General features: G+C 36.5%; 1 protein-coding gene across 1 annotated transcript in view; it reads left to right on the forward strand.

Moving 5' to 3' along the window:
- ADGRV1 (adhesion G protein-coupled receptor V1) overlaps positions 1-23,543 on the forward strand; it is a gene marked incomplete at its 5' end in the record, with an annotated part of 521,373 nt that overhangs the window by 197,015 nt on the left and 300,815 nt on the right. The window contains 3 exons of the mRNA XM_081231559.1: positions 4,201-4,443; positions 8,407-8,814; positions 19,179-19,363. Coding sequence (XP_081087685.1) covers positions 4,201-4,443; positions 8,407-8,814; positions 19,179-19,363 — 836 coding nt within the window. The remainder of the gene's footprint in view (positions 1-4,200; positions 4,444-8,406; positions 8,815-19,178; positions 19,364-23,543) is intronic.

The raw sequence follows: 23,543 nt of genomic DNA on the forward strand, positions 1-23,543 counted from the left end.
ATCACTTAAGGTTACATGCTCTTGGTTATCAAGAGCTCTTTGTTCTTTGTTAGGATCACAGGTCCTGGTGCTTGTCTGAAGCTGTTTCAAATGAGAATTGCTGGTCATCTGATTGGGGTCCATTTTATGACTTGACTTGTGAGATCAACATGTTTTTTTTAAGTTCATGCTTTACAAGTTAATTTTTTCAACACCATGTGTTTTCCTCAGAATGATTTGTTCTTTAAATTTTGCAGTGCCAGCTTTAACTTAACCATTGCCCTGTCACTGCTGAACATGGAGCTGGTCTATTAGTGGTATTGGAAAGATAGACCTGCCTTGTTAATATCTTGTTAATATTTAAAAAGGCAACCTAGAGGCTTTACCTCATAAGAAATGAGATAACAAATCTGTGCTCTTAGTGCATCTCTGCAGTTCATCTGTTCTGTCGTATTCAAACAAGCATACATTTGCATCATCTTTCAACTTCTGTGTGACCAATGGTACTCTTTAACTTCTTACTTGTTTTCATCTTCATTTGTATATGTTTCACAGGTCCTAATAATTTATTCCTATTTTTGGTGCAATTCTTACTTTTTCTAGGAATAATTGTTTTATTAACGTTTTTTATTAACTCTACTAACATACAAAGAGAAGAATGTTTATCATTCCTTAATAAATGAGTATATACTTAATAAAAGATATAACTGTCTTGATATGTTAACATTCCCCTACACACTAAACTTAATAAAATATTAGGTATACACTATTATACTCACATTTTTTATTTTAACCATTTTTTAATACATTACAATAACTTTTCTCCTTTAAGTACCATTATAGATTCAAATTCAACAAATTTTAATTGGTTACTAAATGCTTTTCTTTTTGCTACTCAAATAGTCATGTCATGGACACTGAAAGATCTATTAAGCTAGTCTTTTGTCTTTTCATATTGCTTTAAAAATCTCTGGATGCTTATTTGCTTTATAGCAATAACCTGTGTTCTAGAGCCATCTTGATTTTTCCTGCTCTAAGACATCCAATCGACTGTTGTCTAAGAACTTGATTTCTTTCATCAAAAAGAGTTTCAGAGATCTGAATGTATGTTCTGGAGATAGGCATGAGAGGTCATGGTTGACCGAGATGCTGCTGTGAGCCATCTTGGTAGTGACGGAGCTAGAAAATATGTTTATTAAAATATTGAGTTCCGGGCCTCCCTGGTGGCGCAGTGGTTGAGAGTCCGCCTGCCGATGCAGGGGACACGGGTTCGTGCCCTGGTCTGGGAGGATCCCATATGCCGCGGAGCGGCTGGGCCCGTGAGCCATGGCCGCTGGGCCTGCGCATCCGGAGCCTGTGCTCCGCAACGGGAGAGGCCACAACAGTGAGAGGCCCGCGTACCGCAAAAAGAAAAAAAAAAAAAAAAAAAAATATTGAGTTCCCACTGATTTTTTTTAAACTTGGGAAATTCCAAGAATTTTCTTTTTAAAAGTTTTTAAGGGGCTTCCCTGGTGGTGCAGTGGTTGAGAATCCGCCTGCCAGTGCAGGGGATACGGGTTCAAGCCCTGGTCTGGGAAGATCCCACATGCTGTGGAGCAACTAAGCCCGTGTGCCACAACTACTGAGCCTGAGCTCTAGAGCCCGTGCACCACAACTACTGAGCCCATGAGCCACAACTACTGAAGCCAGTGCGCCTAGAGCCCATGCTCCGCAACAAGAGAAGCCACCGCAATGAGAAGCCCATGTGCCGCAATGAATGGGTAACATTAGACAAATTGCTTAGACTTCCTGAGCTTCCCAGACTTGGTTGAGTCAATAATAGGGCTGTTAGATTAAATGAGATAATGACTAAGAGGTTTTTTCACACAGTTCTTGGCAAGGAGTTGGCCCTTCACAAGGGAGGGTTACTATTATTCAGAATGGTTGGGAACAGAGCCCAAGGTGATTCAGTGACTTGAGTAGTAGCCGCATCAATCCTGGTGGCAGGGGAGTGACAACAAAACAACACAGCAAACACAATGCACACTTTCATCTGTAGAGTTACACCACTGATTGATGGTGGTTTCTCCTAAAGACGCTCAGCTGAAAGTTTTTCTACTCTATCATATCCCTAATTATGTCCCTATAGTTATTCAAAATTTTCATTTTCAAGTTATAAAGAATTTAAGTAACTTTCCCCAGGTCAATTACTTGGCAAAGATTAGAACTCATCTTTTGAACTCCAGTCCATTTACCCTTTCTCTGCTGGGTATCTTACTGTTCTGTGGTTCTGTCTTATGGTTCTGTATTAGCAAAATGTATAAAGATCATAGTTAATTAACTTAGGATGCATTTCTTAGCCCACAAAATCGGTTTAAACCAAACAGATTGTCTAAACATTTGTTGCAAATATTTTTTAAAAGTATTTAAGTAAGACATTATTTCATTATTACTTCATTTGCTTCTGAGCAGGTCTGGGCCCAAGAAAAATTATTTTATACTAGTCGGGCAAAAGATCATCCTGGAATGCTGCTGCCCTAACTAGGAAAGGAACTTGAGTTCTTGTGAGGTCTCCAGTCATATTTAGGTCCAGAGAGGTTCAGATAACGATCTGTGAGTTTTGCTTTCCCAATATACTTCAGGCATATCGTTTAAATAGAGTATTTTGTTGTAAGACTGGAAGATTCCTTTTGTCTCTTCTAATTATGTGTTGGCACCCATCTGCACACTGTTCAATTTGCATGGTTCCTTACTTAGATTATAACATATTCTTTTGACTCAAAGTAGTTATAAGTAATGTTTTAATCATCATCACAATGAGAAGAAATATTATGCTGAAAAACAAAGACAGGAGTATGTTGGAATGTAATGTTGAAATACTTAGTTAAATGAAACTATTGTGAATTCAAGCTCATTGGCCATTAGGGAATAATAGTTATTGAATATAGTTACCCATACTTTTCTAGTGCTTCAGTTTATTGTATTTGCCAAGTTTAGTTTCTCAAAAGCGGGAAGAGTGCATTTACCTTCATTTCAATATTTACTGAGAGTTGATCTGCAAAAGTAAAGCATAATATATTACCACAGGAAAACTAAATATGTTTCTTCAGACAATAAAAAGAGATTAAGTTCACTTATTGTGCTACTAAGAAGCAACTCCTTTTGAATAATACTAAAGAATTTGTTGTATTGCTTCATGACATAATGATTCTCATTAAAATGATCACAAAACAAATGAATAAGGTCCTTGCTGATAAATAAAAATGATGCATTATAACAAATTAGACAATGATACACGCAGTTGAAAATGCTTCAGCTTAGCTCTTGGAGTTATGCTAGGAAGCTAAAAATGCGCTAAGATTTTTAGATTATTGTGTAAGAGCAAGCAAGTAAAAACAGGTGATTGACAGTATGTTATAGAATTGAATTCAGGCTTTGAAAAATTATTTGAGATTGTTGAGGGAGAACCAAGGTAAAACATGAGCAAACTGTAACCAACAGACTAAATTTAGATTTCTTGATACAGAATTTAGGGAAATTTTGAAAAATACATAAAATCACTAAATTAACTCATCAATATTTGGTCATATTTATGTAAAACCCTTTAAAAATAAAACCTTACAAAGTTGAAGCTCCCTTTCACTCCTATCCCATGTTTTTTCAATTCCACACCCTGCCTACCCCCATTGCCACCCCTTCACCTGAGATAACTACCATCATGGTGTCTTATTTTCCTTTATACTCTTTAAATAAATATGTATCCATTAACAAAATGTAGTAAGCTTTATGTAATTTAAAGTTTTACATTTATTGTAGCATGCCATACATATCATTATGCAACTTGATTTGTTACTCATTATCATGTTTTTGGACCCACCCATGTTGAAAAATATTGAAACAGTTCATTTTTTTTTAACTACTAGATAACATTTCATTGTACGAATATATCTTATGTATCCTTTTGTTTATTGAAGTATGCATAGATTGCTTCCTGACATTGATTTTCTAGTAAGAAGGTCACCCAGAGAGAGTAAAGGTATTAAAGAAAGACCAAAAATAATAAATCTCATGGTAATCTAACATAAGAATTTAATTCTGTAATTATACAGAATGTATCTCTAGATGTATACTTATTTCTGTAATAATGTATATGAATAATACTATTTCTTAATATCAGAATTATCTTAAAATAGAAATCTATTAGTAATCATCCTTTTTTTTTTCCTTTTATCTCATTGTCAGATACCTCAAGTTGGAATACATTTTTTTGTGGAACTGTATGAAGTAACTGCTGGAGCAGCTATAAACAATAGTGCCAGATTTGCAGAGATTAAATTATTACAGAGTGATAAACCTCCAAGTCTCGTGTATTTCTCTGTGGGTTCTCGGCTGCCGGTGGCTCATAAGAAGGCCACTCTAATCAGTCTGCAGGTGGCCAGAGACTCTGGGACAGGATTAATGATGTCTGTTAACTTCAGCACCCAGGTAAGCATGCAGTATGTATTATCACACAGTAAGGTTTTCTTCTTTAACTGTAGCATGTATAATGAAAGAGAGAATTGATATATTATTTTCTGAATTACCATCATAATTCACATTATGTTTATTACATTAAGCTTTATCCTTGAAACAGTTCAATTTTTTTCACTTAGATCATGTTTTAAGGTGTGATGGTCTTTTGTCTTTTTTTATCTTTTGGAAAAGATTATATAGTGCAAAGTGTCTTACATAAATCTGTTCTATAAAATCTGTAGAGAGTTGAAATTTCTTCAGAATGAAACTGTATAAGACCAGAAACAAAAAGTATGGGTCTTTGTTCTGATTTTTACCTGAACTAGTTGAAAATCTTCTTCAGGACTTCAAACACTAACTGATCTTTATGTTTCTTTAAATCCATGAGTTCATGAGGTCTCACAGCCACTTTTCACATCCATCATATTAGGTGACATTAAGTGAAAGAGAGGGAGCAGGTGGGTATCCAGGGATTCAGAAGAGTAATGCTACGAAACGCTGAGCAACTAGAGCCTGGGGCTGGTCCACACAACATGCTATACCTTTTGAGCATTATGTTTTAAACTTTGTTTTAGGAACAAAACTCTAACATATTAAAGCAAAAGTGTGCATCTACTTTTCTTCAAGCATGATTGTAGAGGTTGGAGCTTGCCCACCTTAGCCCTCTCTTATTTCCCCTTGACTCATATAACTCCCCAAACCTCACAATTTGGAAACTACCATTCCGGACAGTGCTACCATTTCCCCGGTTTCAAGATTTCAAAGCTGATGACACTTTAGGCCTCAAGGTATCAAAGTTGTTTTCTGTTTTTTATACAAAGTGCTGTTTAGTATGTCTTTGGTTGTTGAGTGGCTCAAACACATAGAACATTCTGTGTATAAAATACAACATTTGTGCAGCCAGTTTGCTGTAGCAATCATGTGAGTCAGGGATCAGAGGTTAAGACTGGAGCTGTGGGTAGTGAGCTGTCCTGGAAGCTTGCCAGGCAGAAAAGTTGTCTTTATGACAAAGTCTACAGCTTGGCAGGTGAGAAGACAACACTTTATATCATATGAGACTCTAGAAATAAACTCCATCCTAAATAACGTTGAAATAGTACAAACATGAAAAGAAGTACTTTGATTCATGGATATTTTGGCATTTTTTTCTTTTAAGCATTTAATATGGTAAGAGAAATGAGAAAAAAAATATGTGCTTCCTTCTTCTCCCATGAAATATAGATCATCATATGCTCAGTACTTTGTAGAGTGGAAGACTGGAAGAAGGGACAAAAAGATTTGAGGCATACTTTGGTTCACACACTCAGTTGAAAGGGGAGTTGAAAATGCCAAAATAAGAGTGTGAATGCCAATATCTCTTATCATATTTATTTATATTCTTTCTAGATTATCCACAAATGATTCCTTGCAAAATACATGCTGTCACTAGCATGTAACTCATAGCATTTTTATAACACTATAAAAATCAACATATAGGATCTCTGTGGTGATGAAAATGTATCTTGACTGTATCAATGTCCATATCCTGGTTGTGATATATTATAATAATGCAAGATGTTACCAATGAGGGCTGTTGGGTAAGGGGCACAGGAGACCACTCTTTATTATTTCTTATAACTGCATGTGAATCTATAATTATCTCAAAATAAAAAGTTTAATTTTAAAAATTAGAAATAAAAGTTTTACCTGTCTGGTATGATTTTATTTTCCTGTTGCTTCATTGCTCCTGCATTTTCTCTCTCAATGCTAGGCATATTGTTAGAAGAGAAAGTCATATAATTCTAGTTTCCAGTAGCTGACAAGGATGAGAAAATAATTATGGACCAAGTTGCTATTCTGTTATAGTGATATTAACTTTGCTTTTACTTTAAACAGATTTTAATAATGTAGTTAAAACAAAAGCTGTAGCATACCTACCCTGCGGTAGGTCAGCATTCCTGGTACATAAATACTATAAGTTCCCTTATATCTACATATTTGTGATCTAAAGTTAAGGGATATAAGGATTTGAGATAATGAAAATATCACTCATTCCAGTTATCTTTAAATTAAATAGGCCTATAGCTAAGCCAAATTTGAAAACCAATTCCAGATATTTCATTTGTATATATATGTACTAGACCAAAGCCCACAAGTTCAAAAAAGAATATGCCTCTCCTTCTTATTCTCACATTGCTTATTCTATCAAAAGCTATTTCTGTATTGATTTTCGTTGTTGCTTTTAAATTGCATAGTGCTTCTTTTTTGTGTTTGTTGTATGTATTTTATAAACACAAGAACATTTTGATTGTTCCATTTCCTTTAAATGTCTGAATTGTGAAATAAATTCTACCAGAAAATAGTGGACAGAATGTATATGTGCAGTTTATAGTAATAAAATCATCACCACCTACCTTAAGAAATCCAACTTAATCAGGATCTTAAAACTAGCTGCCATGAACTCTTCTCTGATGCCATCCTGCTTTTTCCTTGCAGAATAACCTCTCCCCATCTCTCAGATAACCTCTGCCCTATATTACATGATGAATTATTACCTTGTTTTTATTTATAGTTTTACCACATACCATATGCTGTTTAGGTTTACCCGTTTTGGAAATTATGCAGATGAGATTCTTCCAGTTGTATTGTCTTATGGTGCGTTTTTTTTGCTCAACAGTGTTTTTGAGAACTACGTGTGCTAATGTGTATAGTTCTTTCATTTTTCCTGTTATATGGTGTTCCAGTGGATAGTTTAATTTCTCCATTCTGAAGCCAATAGACTTTTGTGTTGTTTCCTTCAGCAAGGCTTTTTTTCCCCTACCATTATGCTGCAGATGCTCTTGAAAACCCTTTTTCTTCATTGATTTTTCACTTTTTGTAACACTTGGTCACTTCCTCCTTCTGGATGTGTGCTCTTCCCCTTTGGGCCTCTGGAGAACCACACTTTCCTACTCTTAACCCTTTTCTCTCTGGCAGCTCCGTCCTGTTGCCTGTGTTGGTCTTCCTGACCAATAAATATTGGGGTCCACCTAGACTTACTCTCTAGGCTAGACCATCCATACCTGTTTTCTTTAAGTATCATCTATAAAATGAGAACTCCTGAATTTTTATCACTACCCTCCTCACTGCCCTGGATCCAGACTCATATATCTGATTGCTCTTACCTGACATCTTCGTTTGAATTGTCTAAAAGGCATCTCAGGCTTAATATATATAATGCATAACTCTTGATTTCTCCCTTAGTGCTGTTCCCCCCCCCAGTTTACTGCCTTTCATTCAGGCACACAGCCAGGAGTTCTCCTCCTTCTCCTCTCCTCTCCATCCAGCACTGAATTAATCAGAAAGTCCTGCTGACTCTACATTCAAAATATATTCCCAGTCTGAGTACTTCTTACTCTTTCTACTTATACAACCTAAACTACCATCTGTGTGTTTTTTTTTTTTTTTTTTGCAGGAACTAATGTAAAAACGTTCTATCTCTTCTTCCTGCTTCCATCCTCATCCCCTGCTAACAGCCTAACTAACTATCCACAAGAGCCAGAATACTCATGAAAATGTGAAATAAAGTGTGTCTCTCTCCTGCTGGAATCCTCCAGTGTCTTCCTGCCATACTTTGTATAATGGACGTACATGATCTGACCCCTGGGCATATACGCCTCTGAATATCTTCAAATTGTTAGTAAGCTCACAATTGGAGACATTCTGTGAGGCAGTAGTGACATTTCTTTTCTAATTCTCTTTCTTGATCTATTTTAAGGCATGTGTCTTTACTGATCTCATCACTGTATGATGTGTATTTATCTCTAATTTGTTGTAGGAAATTAGAAAAAGTATAAAACCTCCTGTTTTAACAGTAACATTGTTGTGTCCCATCAGATTGTTTAGGAGAAATAAAATTTGTTTAGGACAAGATCAGAGGTTTATAGTTTCACTTAAGTGGTGTTGTTTAATTTCTAGGAGTTAAGGAGTGCTGAGACAATTGGTCGTACTCTCATATCTCCAGCTATTTCTGGGAAAGACTTTGTGAGAACTGAAGGCATGCTGATCTTTGAACCTGGCCAGAGAAACACCGTATTGGATGTCATCCTAACACCAGAGACAGGGTCTTTAAATCCATTTCCTAAACGCTTCCAGATTGTGCTTTTTGACCCGAAAGGTGGTGCCAGAATTGATAAAGTGTATGGGACTGCTAACATCACTCTCGTCTCTGACGCGGCTTCTCAGGCCTTTTGGGGGCTTGCGGATCAGCTGCAGCAGCCCCTGGATGGTGACATTCTCAACAGGGTGCTCCACAGCATCAGTGTGAAAGTGGCAACGGAGAACACAGATGAACAGCTCAGCGCTGTGATGTATTTAATAGACAAGGTAAGAAGCCCTCGCAAATGTTAGCAGGTGCAACACTGCTTCATACATTTTTTTTCATAGAAATTTACTTTATGTGGGGAAGTTCTTTCTAACCATAAAACAAAACCCCAGAGTCATAAAGGAAATGATTGATAAACTTGACCACATAAAGTATAAACAAAATTTCTCTTTGTATATACCACAAGCAAAATCAAAAGACACCTAATGGTTATATATCAATTATATCTCAATAAAACTGGGGGGGAGTAAGAAAAAAGAGCGCTAATAGGTGTGGGAAATATTAATGCAAATATATGTGTAACAAGAATGTTTATTTCAGCATTACTTATAATAACAAAAATTGGGAAAAATAGCTATTAAGAGGGGCCTGGCATATCCATAAAATGTAAAACTTTTTCATGATTTAGACATATAATAATTAGAATAAGACAATAATGAAACTGGCATTGAAAATGTAGATAATCACATGGTAGGGTTGAAATTTTAACAATAAAATACAAGATGCCCAATTAACTTTGAATTTCAAATAAACAATGAATATATTTTTTAATATAGGTATATCACAAATAAAAATAAATATTTTTATTTACAGGCAGTATTTGGGACATACTTATATCAAGCAATTATTGGTTGCTTATCTGAAATTCAAATAGAGTCACCTATATTTTATCTGGCAACCATTCTTATGTCCCATATGTACTTCATATGTGCTCTAAGATATCCTCGAATTCAGGAATACAGAATAGAACTTCCAAGTACTGATACAATGTCATTCTATAAGGTCTTGTATTTTATGTGAAATTGTTTCATATTTGTAAGTTTTATTATCCCTCAGATTCTAACTTCTTTGAAACAGAATCTGCTTTATGCTATATATTTCTTTATAGGAAGAGCTCAACAAATCTTAGTTATTGTTAGTAGTAGAAGTGACTACTTATTTATGTTCAGTAGAAACAGCTACTGTGCTAAAAAGAGCAACAGCCTTAAATGACTCACTATAAAGATGTTCTGGATAAAACTCAGCTGTGGTTTTGGGCAAATTTTTGTTATGACATAATAGTCTATCCCTTGATTTTCCTAGGTATGGTGCAATGAAAATTATTTAAAATGCTGTCATTTGTTTTAATAATAGTATTTGTCTTTTAAGACTGCTGGATTTGATATGCAAATTTTTAATTTCATTGGGTTTTGGTTTCCAGGTCATTGAAGCTTGGTAAAACACAAGTCAGGAGGCATTGCCTCTAATTTTGTGTTCTAGGACACTTGAAAAACCACAGGAATAATTTCATCTGTGAAACTTTGATAGACCCTCCTTTCCCATAAACGTCCCCCCCTTTTTTTTTTCTCTCCTGACGATTTTTAAAGTTTTCCCCATGGTTGATTCAGGTTTTCCACTTCTTTGAAAGACAGTTTTGATAATTTGGGGAGTTTTTTTCATTGCTGTTTATGTAAAATGGCTATTTAGATCCAGCATATTTCTTTTTATCATATACTTTTTAATATTATATATCTTATATTTCAATAATTATTTTTTACATTTGATTTATTTTATAATCATATGAATGATGATTTAGACTTGGCTCTATATTTTCCTACCTGGTTTTGTGTTTCATGCTTGCAATAATTTTGACTGAATTGTCTGCAGACTGAGTCAGTCTGTGTTGTTATTTTAGGCCGAGCAAATGGGGGGATGTTTTGAGTCAGGGAAGGGTGGCTGTCACAGGTGCCTCCTGGGATTGGCTGTTCATCATCTCTGTCTCCCTGGAAAAGCTAGGTATCCTCTTTCTGCCTCAGTTTCCTTAACTGGAAACAAAGCAAAATAACACTAGCATCTTCCTCACCGGAATGTTGTGAGAATTAGAGAAGTTAGTATAATGTGCTGAGAACAGTACCCTTGCAAACCAAGGGTTACATGAATAGCCTCTTTGTTTTATTGATTGATTGATTGATTGATTATTTTTAAACATCTTTATTGGAGTATAATTGCTTTACAATGGTGTGTTAGTTTCTGCTTTATAACAAAGTGAATCAGCTATACATATACATATATCCCCATATCTCCTCCCTCTTGCGTCTCCCTCCCACCCTCCCTATCCCACGCCTCTAGGTGGTCACAAAGCAGCGAGCTGATCTCCGTGTGCTATGCGGCTACTTCCCACTGGCTGTTGGTTTTACATTTGGTAGTATATATATGTCCATGCCACTCTCTCACTTCGCCCCAGCTTACCCTTCCCCCTCCCCGTGTCCTCAAGTCTATTCTCTACATCCACGTCTTTATTCCTGTCCTACCCCTAGGTTCTTCAGAACCATTTTTCTTTTTTTTAGATTCCATATATATGTGTAAACATATGATATTTATTTTTCTCTTTCTGACTTACTTCACTCTATATGAGAGTCTCTAGGTCCATCCACCTTACCACAAATAACTCAATTCTGTTTCTTTTTATGGCTGAGTAATATTCCATTATATATATGTGCCACATCTTCTTTATCCATTCAACTGTTAATGGACACTTAGGTTGCTTCATGTCCTGGCTATTGTAAATAGAGCTGCAATGAACATTGTGGTATACGACTCTTTGAGTTATGGTTTTCTCAGGGTATATGCCCAGTAGTGGGATTGCTGGGTCATATGGTAATTCTATTTTTAGTTTTTTAAGGAACCTCCATACTGTTCTCCATAGTGGCTGTATCACTTTACATTCCCACCAACAGTGCAAGAGGGTTCCCTTTTCTCCACACCCTCTTCAGCATTTATTGTTTGTAGATTTTTTGATGATGACCATTCTGACTGGTGTGAGGAGATACCTCACTGTAGTTTGGATTTGCACTTCTCTAATGATTAGTGATGTTGAGCATCCTTTCATATGTTTGTTGGCAATCTGTATATCTGCCTTGGAGAAATGTCTGTTTGGGTCTTCTGCCCATTTTTAGATTTGTTTGTTTATTTTTTTTGATATTGAGCTGCATGAGATGCTTGTAAATTTTGGACATTAATCCTTTGTCAGTTGCTTAAGTTGCAAATATTTTCTGCCATTCTGAGGGTTGTCTCTTCATCTTGTTTATGGTTTCCTTTGCTGTACAAAAGCTTTTAAGTTTTATTGGGTCCCATTTGTTTACTTTTGTTTTTATTTCCATTTCTCTAGGAGGTGGGTCAAAAAGGATCTTGCTGTGATTTATGTCGTGCAGTGTTCTGCCTATGTTTTCCTCTAAGAGTTTGATAGTGTCTGGCCTTACATTTAGGTCTTTAATCCATTTTGAATTTATTTTTGTGTAGGGTGCTAGGGAGTATTCTAATTTCATTCTTTTACATGTCCCTGTCCAGTTTTCCCAGCACCACTTATTGAAGAGGCTGTCTTTTCTCCATTTTATATTCTTGCCTCCTTTATCAAAAATAGGGTGACCATATGTATGTGGGTTCATCTCTGGGCTTTCTATACTGTACCATTGATCCATATTTCTGTTTTTGTGCCAGTACCATACTGTCTTGATGTACTGTAGCTTTGTAATATAGTCTGAAGTCTGGGAACCTGATGCTTCCAGCTCTGTTTTTCTTCCTCAAGATTGCTTTGGCTGTTCCGGGTCATTTGTATTTCCATACAAACTGTGAAATTTTTTGTTCTAGTCCTGTGAAAAATGCCATTGGTAGTTTGATAGGGATTGTATTGAATCTGTAGATTGCTTTGGTAGTATATTCATTTTCACAATGTTGCTTCTTTCAATCCAAGAACATGGTATATCTCTCCATCTATTTGTATCATCTTTAATTTCTTTCATCACTGTCTTATAGTTTTCTGCATACAGGTGTTTTGTCTCCCTTGGTAGGTTTATTCCTAGGTATTTTATTCTTTTTGTTGCAATGGTAAATGGGAGTGTTTCCTTAATTTCTCTTTCAGATTCTTCATCATTAGTGTATAGGAATGCAAGAGATTTCTGTGCATTAATTTTGTATCCTGCAACTTTACCAAATTCATTGATTAGCTGTAGTAGTTTTCTGGTAGCATCTTTAGGACTCTCTATGGATAGTATCATGTTGTCTGCAAACAGTGACAGTTTTACTTCTTTTCTGATTTGGATTCCTTTTCTTCTCTGATTGCTGTGGCTAAAAATTCCAAAACTGTGTTGAATAATAGTGGTGAGAGTGGACAAGCGTGTCTTGTTTCTGATCTTAGAGGAAATGGTTTCAGTTTTTCACCATTGAGACCGATGTTGGCTGTGGGTTTGTCATTTATGGCCTTAAATTTTGTTGAGGAAAGTTCCCTCTATGCCTACTTTCTGGAGAGTTTTTATCATAAATGGGTGTTGAATTTTGTCGAAAGCTTTTTCTGCATCTATTGAGATGATCATATGGTTTTTATTCTTCTATTTGTTAATATGGTGTATCACATTGATTGATTTGTGTGTATTGAAGAATCCTTGCATCCCTGGGATAAATCCTACTTGATCATGGTGTATGATCCTTTTAATGTGTTGTTGGATTCTGTTTGCTAGTATTTCGTTGAGGATTTTTGCATCTATATTCATCAGTGATATTGTAATTTTCATTTTTTGTAGTATCTTAGTCTGGTTTTGGTATCACGGTGATGGTGGTTTGCTAGTATTTCGTTGAGGATTTTTCATCTATATTCATCAGTGATATTGTAATTTTCATTTTTTGTAGTATCTTAGTCTGGTTTTGGTATCACGGTGATGGTGGCCTCGTAGAATGAGTTTGGGAGTGTTCCTTCCTCTGCAATTTTTTGGAAGAGTTTGAAAAGGATGGGTGTTAGCTCTTCTCTAAACATTTGATAGAATTCATCTTTGAAGTCATCTGGTCCTGGACTTTTGTTTATTGGAAGATTTTTAATCACAGTTTCAATTTCATTACTTGTGATTGGTCCGTTCATGTTTTCTATTTCTTCCTGGTTCAGTCTTGGAAGGTTACACCTTTCTAAAAATTTCTTAGAAAGGAATTTCTTCCGGGTTGTCCATTTTATTGGCACAGAGTTACTTGTAGTAGTCTCTTAGGATGCTTTGTATTTCTGCTGTGTCTGTTGTAAGTTCTCCCTTTCATTTCTAATTTTACTGATATGAGTCCTCTCCCTCTTTTTCTTGATGAGACTGGCTAATGGTTTATCAATTTTGTTTATCTTCTCAAAGGACCAGCTTTTAGTTTTATTGATCTTTGCTATTGTTTTCTGTTTCTATTTCATTTGTTTCTTCTCTGATCTTATGATTTCTTTCCTTCTACTAATCTTTGGGTTTCGTTTGTTCTTCTTTCTCTAATTCCTTTAGGTGTAAGGTTAGATTGTGTAGTTGAAATTTTCTTGTTTCTTGAGGTAGGCTTGTATTGCTATAAACTTCCCTCTTAGAGCTCCTTTTGCTGCATCCCACAGGTTTTGGATCGTCATGTTTTCCTTGTCATTTTTTTCTAGGTATTTTTTGATTTCCTCTTTGATTTCTTCAGTGATCTCTTGGCTGTTTAGTAATGTATTGTTTAGCCTCCATGTGTTTGTGTTTCTCATGGTTTTTTCCCTGTAATTGATTTCTGATCTCATAGCGTTGTGGTCAGAAAAGATGCTGGATATGATTTCAATTTTCTTAAATTTACTGACGCTTGATTTGTGACCCAAGATGTGATCTGTCCTGGAGAATGTTCCATGTGCACTTGAGAAGAAAGTGTAATCTGCTATTTTTGGATGGAATGTCCTATAAATATCAATTAAATCTATGTGGTCTATTGTGTCATTTAAAGCTTTTGTTTCTTTATTAATTTTTTGTTTGGATGACCTGTCCATTGGTGTAAGTAAGGTGTTAAAGTCCCCCACTATTATTGTTGTTACTGTCGATTTCCTCTTTTAGAGCTGTTAGCAGTTGCCTTATGTATGGAGGTGCTCCTATGTTGGGTGCATATACATTTATAATTGTTATATCTTCTTCTTGGATTGATCACTTGATCATTATGTAGTGTCCTTCCTTGTCTTGTGTAACATTCTTTATTTTAAAGTCTGTTTTATCTGATATGAGTATTGCTACTCCAGCTTTCTTTTGATTTCCTTTTGCACAGAATATCTTTTTCCATCCCCTCACTTTCAGTCTGTATGTGTCCCTAGGTCTGAAGTGGGTTTCTTATAGACAGCATATAGATGAGTCTTGTTTTTGTATCCATTCAGTGAGCCTGTGTCTTTTGGTTGGAGCATTTAACCCATTCACTTTTAAGGTAATTATCGATATGTATGTCCTATTACCATTTTCCTAATTGTTATTGGTTTGTTTTTGTAGGTCCTTTTCTTCTCTTATGTTTCCCTCTTAGAGAAGTTCCTTTAGCATTTGTTCTAGAGCTGGTTTGGTGGTGCTGAATTCTCTTAGCTTTTGTTTGTCTGTAAAGCTTTTGATTTCTCCATCAAATCTGAATGAGATCCTTGCTGAGTAGAGTAATCTTGGTTGTAGTTTCTTCCGTTTCATCACTTTAAATATATCATGCCATTCCCTCGTGGCTTGTAGAGTTTCTGCTGAGAAATCAGCTGTTAACCTTATGGGAGTTCCCTTGTGTGTTATTTGTTGTTTTTCCCTTGTTGCTTTTAATAATTTTTCTTTGTTTTTAATTTTTGTCAATTTCATCACTGTGTGTCTCGGTGTCTTTCTCCTTTGGTTTATCCTGCCTGGGACTCTCTGTGCTTCGTGGACTTGGGTGGCTATTTCCTTTCCCATGTTAGGGAAGTTTTCAACTATAATCTCTTCAAATAGTTTCTCAGTCCCTTTCTTTTTCTCTTCTTCTGGTACCCCTGTAATTCAAATGTTGTTGCGTTTAATGTTGTCCCAGAGGTCTCTAAGACTGTCCTCAATTATTTTCATTCTTTTTTCTTTTTTCTGCTTTGCTGTAGTTATTTCCACTATTTTATCTTCCAGGTCAGTTATCCATTCTTCTGCCTCAGTTATTTTGCTATTGACTCCTTGTAGAGAATTTTAAATTTCACTTATTGTGTTGTTCATCTGTTTGTTTGCTCTTTCGTTCTTGTAGGTCCTTGTTAACTGTTTCTTGCATTTTTTCTATTCTGTTTCCAAGATTTTGGATCATCTTTACTATCATTAGTCTCAATTCTTTTTCAGGTAGACTGCCTATTTCCTCTTCATTTGTTTGGTGGGGTGGGTTTTTACCTTGCTCCTTCATCTGCTGTGCATTTCTCTCTCTTCTCATTATGCTTAACTTACTGTGTTTGGGGTCTCCTTTTCGCAGCCTGCAGTTTTGTAGTTCCCATTGTTTTTGGTGCCTGCCCCCAGTGGGTGAGGTTGGTTCTGTGAGTTGTGTAGGCTTCCTGGTGGAGGGGACTGGTGCCTGTGTTCTGGTGGATGAGGTTGGATCATGTCTTTCTGGTGGGCAGGACCATGTCCTGTGGTGTGTTTTGGGGTATCTGTGACCTTATTATGATATTAGGTACCCTCTCTGCTAATGGGTGGGGTTGTGCACCTGTCTTGCTAATTGTTTGGCATAGGGTGTCCAGCACTGTAGTATGCTGGTTGTTGAGTGGAGCTGGGTCTTAGCATTGACATGGAGATCTCTGGGAGAGCTTTTTCCACTTGATATTACGTGGAGCTGGGAGGTCTCAGGTGGACCAATGTCCTGAACTTGGCTCTCCCACGTCAGAGCCACGGGCCCGACACCCAGCCAGAGCAGCAAGACCCTGTCAGCCACATGGCTCAGAAGAAAAGGGAGAAAAAAAGAAAGAAAGAAAGAAAGAAAGAAAGAGAAAAATAAAATAAAAAGAAATAAAGTTATTAAAATAAAAGAAGAAAATTATTAAAAATCAAATAATTGGGCTTCCCTGGTGGCGCAGTGGTTGAGAGTCCGCCTGCCGATGCAGGGGACACGGGTTCGTGCCCCTATCCTGGAGGATCCCGCGTGCCGCGGAGCGGCTGGGCCCGCGAGCCGTGGCCGCGGAGCCTGTGTGTCCGGAGCCTGTGCTCCGCAACGGGGGAGGCCACAGCAGTGAGAGGCCCGCGTACAGCAAAAAAAAAAAAAAAAAAAAAAAAAAAAAATCAAATAATTGAAAAGTAATAAAAGACAAGAAAAAAGAGAGAAAGAAAGAAGATAGCAACCGAACAAAAAACCCAATCCACCAATGATGAGAAGCACTGAATACTATATTAAACAAACAAACAAACAAAAAAACGGACAGACAGAACCCTAGGACAAATGGCAAAAGTAAAGCTATGTAAACAAAATGACACAAAAAGTATACACATACACACTCACAAAAAGAGAAAAAGGAAAAAATATATATATAAAAAAGAGAAAAGGAATAGAGCAACCAATCAACAAATCTATCAATGATAATAAACTCTAAATACTAATCTAAGTTAAACATAAAACCAGAAACAAATTAGATGCAGAATGCAAACCCCAAGTCTACAGTTGCTCCCAAAGTCCACTGCCTCAATTTGGGATGATTCGTTGTCTATTCAGGTATTCCACAGATGCAGGGTACATTAGGTTGATTGTGGAGATTTAATCCGCTGCTCCTGAGGCTGCTGGGAGAGATTTCCCTTTCTCTTCTTTGTTCGCACTGCTCCTGGGGTTCAGCTTTGGATTTGGCCCCGCCTCTGTGTGTAGGTCGGCTGAGGGCATCTTTTGGGAAGTCTGAGGTCTTCTGGAAGCGTTCAGTAGGTTTTTTGTAGGAGTTGTTCCACATGTAGATGTATTTTTGATGTATTTGTGGGGAGAAAGGTGATCTCCACGTCTTATTCCTCTGCCATCTTGAAGGTCTCCCCCCTTGTTTTATTTTTTGTGTGCTTTGCTGAAAGAAACTTTCTGTTACCCTTGAATATGTATGAAAGTTTGAGTGGCTCTAGAATTCTTGGATCACAGCCTTAACATCCTGAAACTGCTTATGTTGCTCTGTTGGCTTCTGTCATTTCATTTGCAAAAAAAGTGTGATGTCAGAATGAATTTTTATTTCTCTGTTAGTAATATTTTTCCTGTCTGATTTCTGGTAAGATTTTTAAAAAACTCTTGAAATTACATTTTAAAATCACCCAAATACATCTGGTGTTTTTTCTTTTCCTAATTTTCTGTGGAATAAAGCAAACTCTGCATTTTAGACGTATTTCTTTAGCTTATCAAGGAACTATGTTGCTTTTTTCTTTTACCTAATATTTTATATGCTTGTTGTATGTTACAGGTTTGTCTCATTTGTCTGTAATGTTTTCTCTGAGTTCTGGGAGTGTTCCTTGAGCTTATTTTTCATTTAACATATTCAGTTTGATCGTTTTAGTAACCAATGGGCTGTTCCCTGTCTCCCCATTGTAGTTTTTACCTTGTTAAATTTCATTTTGTACCTCTTATCTTTTTCCTGTGTATTATTCTCCATTATTCCTAATTGTCTACTCTTATAAACTTAAATCTTGAGTTCAGCCATCATCTCGGCACTCTATAGATTACAAAGTTATTTAAAAAATATAGAGAACATTGAGCCACTTTATCAGTGAGCTCAACTAACAGCAGTAACAGAAAAATCATTTCAACATTGTCATAAGTTCATTAGTAAAAGTATGTGCAAGTTACAGAGTGTAGTCATGTATGCCAGCAGCTGGGGCATAGGGTAGAAATCACAGAAAAAGTGATGACTAATTTGGATTTTGAAGAATTAATAGGGACTCCTCAGGTATCTAAGAGTGTAGTGGAATAACAAGTCAGTGGCTTCACACCCATGCTTACTCTGACAGTAAAAATGTGTCCCCCATCATTCATGTGAGGGGTAAAAATTAAATCATGAAGGCTATTTTCCTCTTACTCTTCTTGTCCCTCAAACAACAAATAACCCAGTCCTTTCAGGTAGGAGGGCTCATACTTACCAATAAAGGCAAGAGTATCAGGAGCTCTTGACTACTCTTGGTTGGAAAAGGATTTTCTCATTTGATGTTTGAGAAATTTAGTGATACGTGGTGGCTTCTGTCCGATAAAAAATAGATAAGAATAAATTTTCTTCTATTATAGACATATATTCTTGTGTCTATTTCCTTAGTTGTTGGTCAAAAGAAAACAGAATCTTGGGGTAGGTGTAAAAGTGAGATTAATTTGACTCATGATGTTAATTATTGTAGTTAAAATTAAGTGACCAATGCAACTGTTTGGGGCTTTATCTAGATATTAAAGAGAAAATATTTTGGTGATTATGCCTTTTCTTTATAAAATGATTATTTATGCTTTTTAAAGTACAGATGTATTTGAAATATGATTTTGATTCTAACTTCTCTTAAATTCTTTATAGGTTCATCTTTATTTTTGTTAATGTTAGTAACTGGTAATAAAGAACAAGTTATACCATATATATCATTTAAGCAGTTTATTTTTGAACATATATTTTCATACTTGGATTTTTTTCCAGATAACTGTTGAAGGGAAGAAGCAAGCATTAAGCATTGAAAGCCGAAATCTTTTCTATGACGTTCTTTGTGCTCTTGTTAACCCAAAACGCAAGGACACTAGGGGATTCAGTCACTTTACTGAAGTGACAGAGAATTTTGCCTTTTCTCTACTGACTGATGTTACTTGTGGCTCTCTTGGTGAAAAGTAAGTATCATTTAATATAATAGCAGTACCTTATATGTATTCCTTCACAGTTTACAAAGTAATATGCAGTGCAAATTGACATTTAACTAATGTAACTCAGGATTATACAATCAATACATTGTACCTAATGGGCAAATTAAGTTAATTATTTGAAGAAAACATAGAAACTACATCAAAAGAAAGTAACTTATACTGTCAGTAATATATTCCTCTTGTTTTGAAGGTTCTTTTAAAAATAAAAATGTGTTATTGCCTACTCCTATTTATATAATGAGTAGAAGATACATTTCTGAATGGAAAAAAAAGCAAGATGATTCCAACTTTTAGACATATTTTAGGCCACATTTTTTATTGTGGTAAAATACACATAGGATGAAATTTACCATGTAAACTGTTTTTAGGTGTATAGATCAGTGGCATTTAGTATATTCACACTGTTGCCACCATCACCACTTGCATCTCCAGAACTGTCATCTTCTCAAATTGAAAATCTTTACCCATTAAGCAGTAACTCCTCTTTCCTCCCTTCCCCCAGCCCTGGTAACCTCTATTCTACTTTTCAGTCTCTATGAATTTGCCTATTCTAGGCACCTCATAAGTGGAATCATACAATATTTGTCCTTTGTGTCTGGTGTACTTTGCTTAGCATGTCTTCAAGGTTCATCCACGTTGTAGCATGTGTCAGAATTTCACTCCTTTTTAAAAAAAGTTTTTTTACATTGACGTATAGTTGATTTACAATGTTGTGTTAGCTTCTGCTGTATAGCAAAGTGATTCAGTTATAATATCTATACATTCTTTTTTATATTCTTTTCCATTATGGTTTATCACAGGATATTGAATATAGTTCTCTGCTCTATACAGTAGGACCTTGTTGTTTATCCATTCTATATATAATAGTTTGCATCTGCTAACCCCAAACCCCCAACCAATCCCTCCCCCTACCCTTGGCAACCGTTTGTCTGTTCTCTGTGTCTGTGAATCTGTTTCTGTTTTGTAGATAGGTTCATTTGTGTCATATTTTAGATTCCACATATAAATGATATCGTATGTTATTTTTCTTTCTGACTTACTTCACTTAGTATGATAATTTCTAGGTCCATCCATGTTGCTGCAAATGGCATTATTTCATTCTTTTTGTTTTTACGTAGTATTCCATTGTATATATGTACCACATCTTCTTTATCCATTCCTCTGTTGAAGGACATTCAGGTTGTTTCCATCTCTTGGCTATTGTGAATAGTGCTGCTATGATCATAAGGGTGCATATATCTTTTTGAATTATAGTTTTGTCTGGATATATGCCCAGGAGTGGGATTGCTGGATCATATGGCAACTCTATTTTTAGCTTTTTGAGGAAGCTCCATTTTGTTTTCCATAGTGGCTGCACCAACTTACATTCCCACCAATAGTGTAGGAGGGTTCCCTTTTCTCCACACCCTCTCCAGCATTTGTTATTTGTAGGTTTTTTAAGATGGCTCTTCTGACTGGTGTGAGGTAGTACCTCATTGTAGTTTTGATTTGCATTTCTTTAATAATTAGCCATGTTGAGCATCTTTTCACGTGCCTGTTGGCCATCTGTATGTCTCTTTTGGAAAAATGTCTATTTAGATCTTCTGCCCATTTTTTGATTGGGTTTTTGTTTTTTTGTTGTTGAGTTGTATGAGCTATTTGTATATTTTGGAGATTAAGCCGTTGTCAGCTGCATTATTTGCAAATATTTTCTTCCAGTCTGTAGGTTATCTTTTCGTTTTGTTTATGGTTTCCTTTGTTGCATAGGAGCTTTTAAGTTTGATTAGGTCCCATTTACTTATTTTTGCTTTTGTTTCTATTGCCTTGGGAGACTGACCTAAGAAAACATTGGTACAAGTTATGTCAGAGAATGTTTTTCTTATGCTTTTCTTCTAGGAGTTTTATGGTGTCATGTCTTATGTTTAAATCTTTAAGTCATTTTGAGTTTTTGTGTATGGTGTGAAGGTGTGTTCTAACTTCACTGACTTACCTGAAGTGTGTGTCCAACTTTCCCAACACCACTTACTGAAGAGACTGTCTTTTTTCCATTGTATATTCTTGCCTCCTTTGTTTAAGATTAATTGACCATAGGTGTGTAGGTTTATTTCTGGGCTCTGTATTCTGTTCTGTTGATCCATATCAACTTTTAGACATACTTTAATATACTGTTAATTGTGCTTCTCCCTGGAGTTTTGGTTCAATTTCATCCATTTGGAGGCAGTTCTCTGAATGTTGTTGAACTTCAGAATCTGTTGTTTTAGAACATATTGCTGAACTTCAGAAATTTTGTTTCTGGCTGGAGTTTCAGGGCAGAGAGCAAGCAAGAGGAAAGGGAAAAAATAAAATGTGGTTTGTGTTATTAACTATATAGTTAATTTTGTAACTATGTGTTAATATTCTCCAGTTCTGGTGTTTTATTGATAAATTACATTCGTAAGGTAAATTGGATCATTGTAGTACAAAGACCTAAATCGTGTTTTAATTCTGTTTGACTTAACATAAAAATAGCTCGTAATAGAACATGGTTGGAAGTTGATATTTCCCTCCAATTTTCACAAAGTACTATGTTATTTAAAAAACAATTATTGTTATTTAATGGGACATGTCTGATTAAAAGTGTTGTTCAGGGGCTTCCCTGGTGGCACAGTGGTTGGGAATCTGCCTGCTAATGCAGGGGACACGGGTTCGAGCCCTGGTCTGGGAGGATCCCACATGCCACGGAGCAACTAGGCCCGTGAGCCACAACTACTGAGCCTGCGCATCTGGAGCCTGTGCTCCACAACAAGAGAGGCCGCGATAGTGAGAGGCCCTTGCACCGCGATGAAGAGTGGCCCCCGCTTGCCACAACTAGAAAAAGCCCTCGCACAGAAACGAAGACCCAACACAGCAAAAATAAATAAATAAATTAATAAACTCCTACCCCCAACATCTTCTTAAAAAAAAAAGAAGTGTTGTTCAGTGAAGTCAAATAGTTCATAGCTTTGCATAGTTTCAGTCCTTTCTCTTTGCTTTTCCATATTTATGCAAGATCACCAGGATGTTGAGATAGTGGTAGACGTGAATCATCTACCCTGCTGTGAATGTTGATTCCATCTGTGCTCTCAAAGGCCTGGTGAGAACTCAAAAGGGTATAAGATGCACAAAAGGAGTGGCTTTTTCTGTCTTGTTGCCTAATATATTCTCAGGGCCTAGAACAGTGTCTGGTACATGGTAGATTCTCAGTGGTTATGGTATAATGAGTGAATAGAATGAATAAAGGAATCAATATGTTTTTGGCCATGTGCATCGTCCCTGCAGGCTTGCTGTTTCGCATGTATAATGGCAGTCAGGCAAGAGGAGCGAGCATGGCACATTTGGGGAAATCATCAATTGGGGAGATCATCAACCTTTAAATATTGAATATAGAATACATTAGGTAGGGTGTGTGTATGTGTGTGTAGGAATCTGATTTAGGATTTTAGAGCCATCGTGTTGAGGACTATGTTAAAGTTGAGTTTTTTTTTAACTCAGGGAACTCTAAAGATGTTGACCATTCTAATATGCATTATTTATACATTGTCTTAAGCAGTATTCAGGGGCATCTACTGAGAGTGAAGGGTTTGGGAATAGAGCAGGGATATTGAGGAGAATGATGGTACCTAGAACAATCATTTGGAAGCCAAGTAAAAACAATGTCAAGTGGCATTGAGGGTCTGACTGAAGTCGGTCATTGTGGATTTGTAGTGGTGCCAATCTACATGTTAATGTGGGTTTTTCCTCCTCATTTAAGCCTAGGTGTAAAGCAGATTTGGGGATTGATCAAAGTGAGTGCATTGGAAGGGCATGGATATAGGAGGTTAAAGTGTCAGGGAGAGTGTAGTTGTCGTCAGGCCCTCTTAAGGGGCCAGGGATTTGACACACTTGTGTCAAGGTTGGGTAGAGTCACTGTACATGTTGTGTTCGTCTCAGAATGGCAACATAATGGGGTCCCTGATAGCGCTGATGGGCTAAATATCAGAAGATTCCAGGGTGGGTGCGTAGGGGGTAGGTTCACTGGTCTCAGTCACATTGTACCAGGTCAGGGGTGGGGAGGTCAACAGTGGCAGCTTTTTAGCTCTGAGTCACCAGTGAAGATGTAGGAAGCTAGATGGGAAGATGAAGAGATGAGCTTTTTATAAGCTGTTGTGGA

This window comes from Mesoplodon bidens, assembly GCF_964165515.1.
Source record: "Mesoplodon bidens genome assembly, chromosome: 4".
Taxonomy (NCBI): Eukaryota; Metazoa; Chordata; class Mammalia; order Artiodactyla; family Ziphiidae; genus Mesoplodon; species Mesoplodon bidens.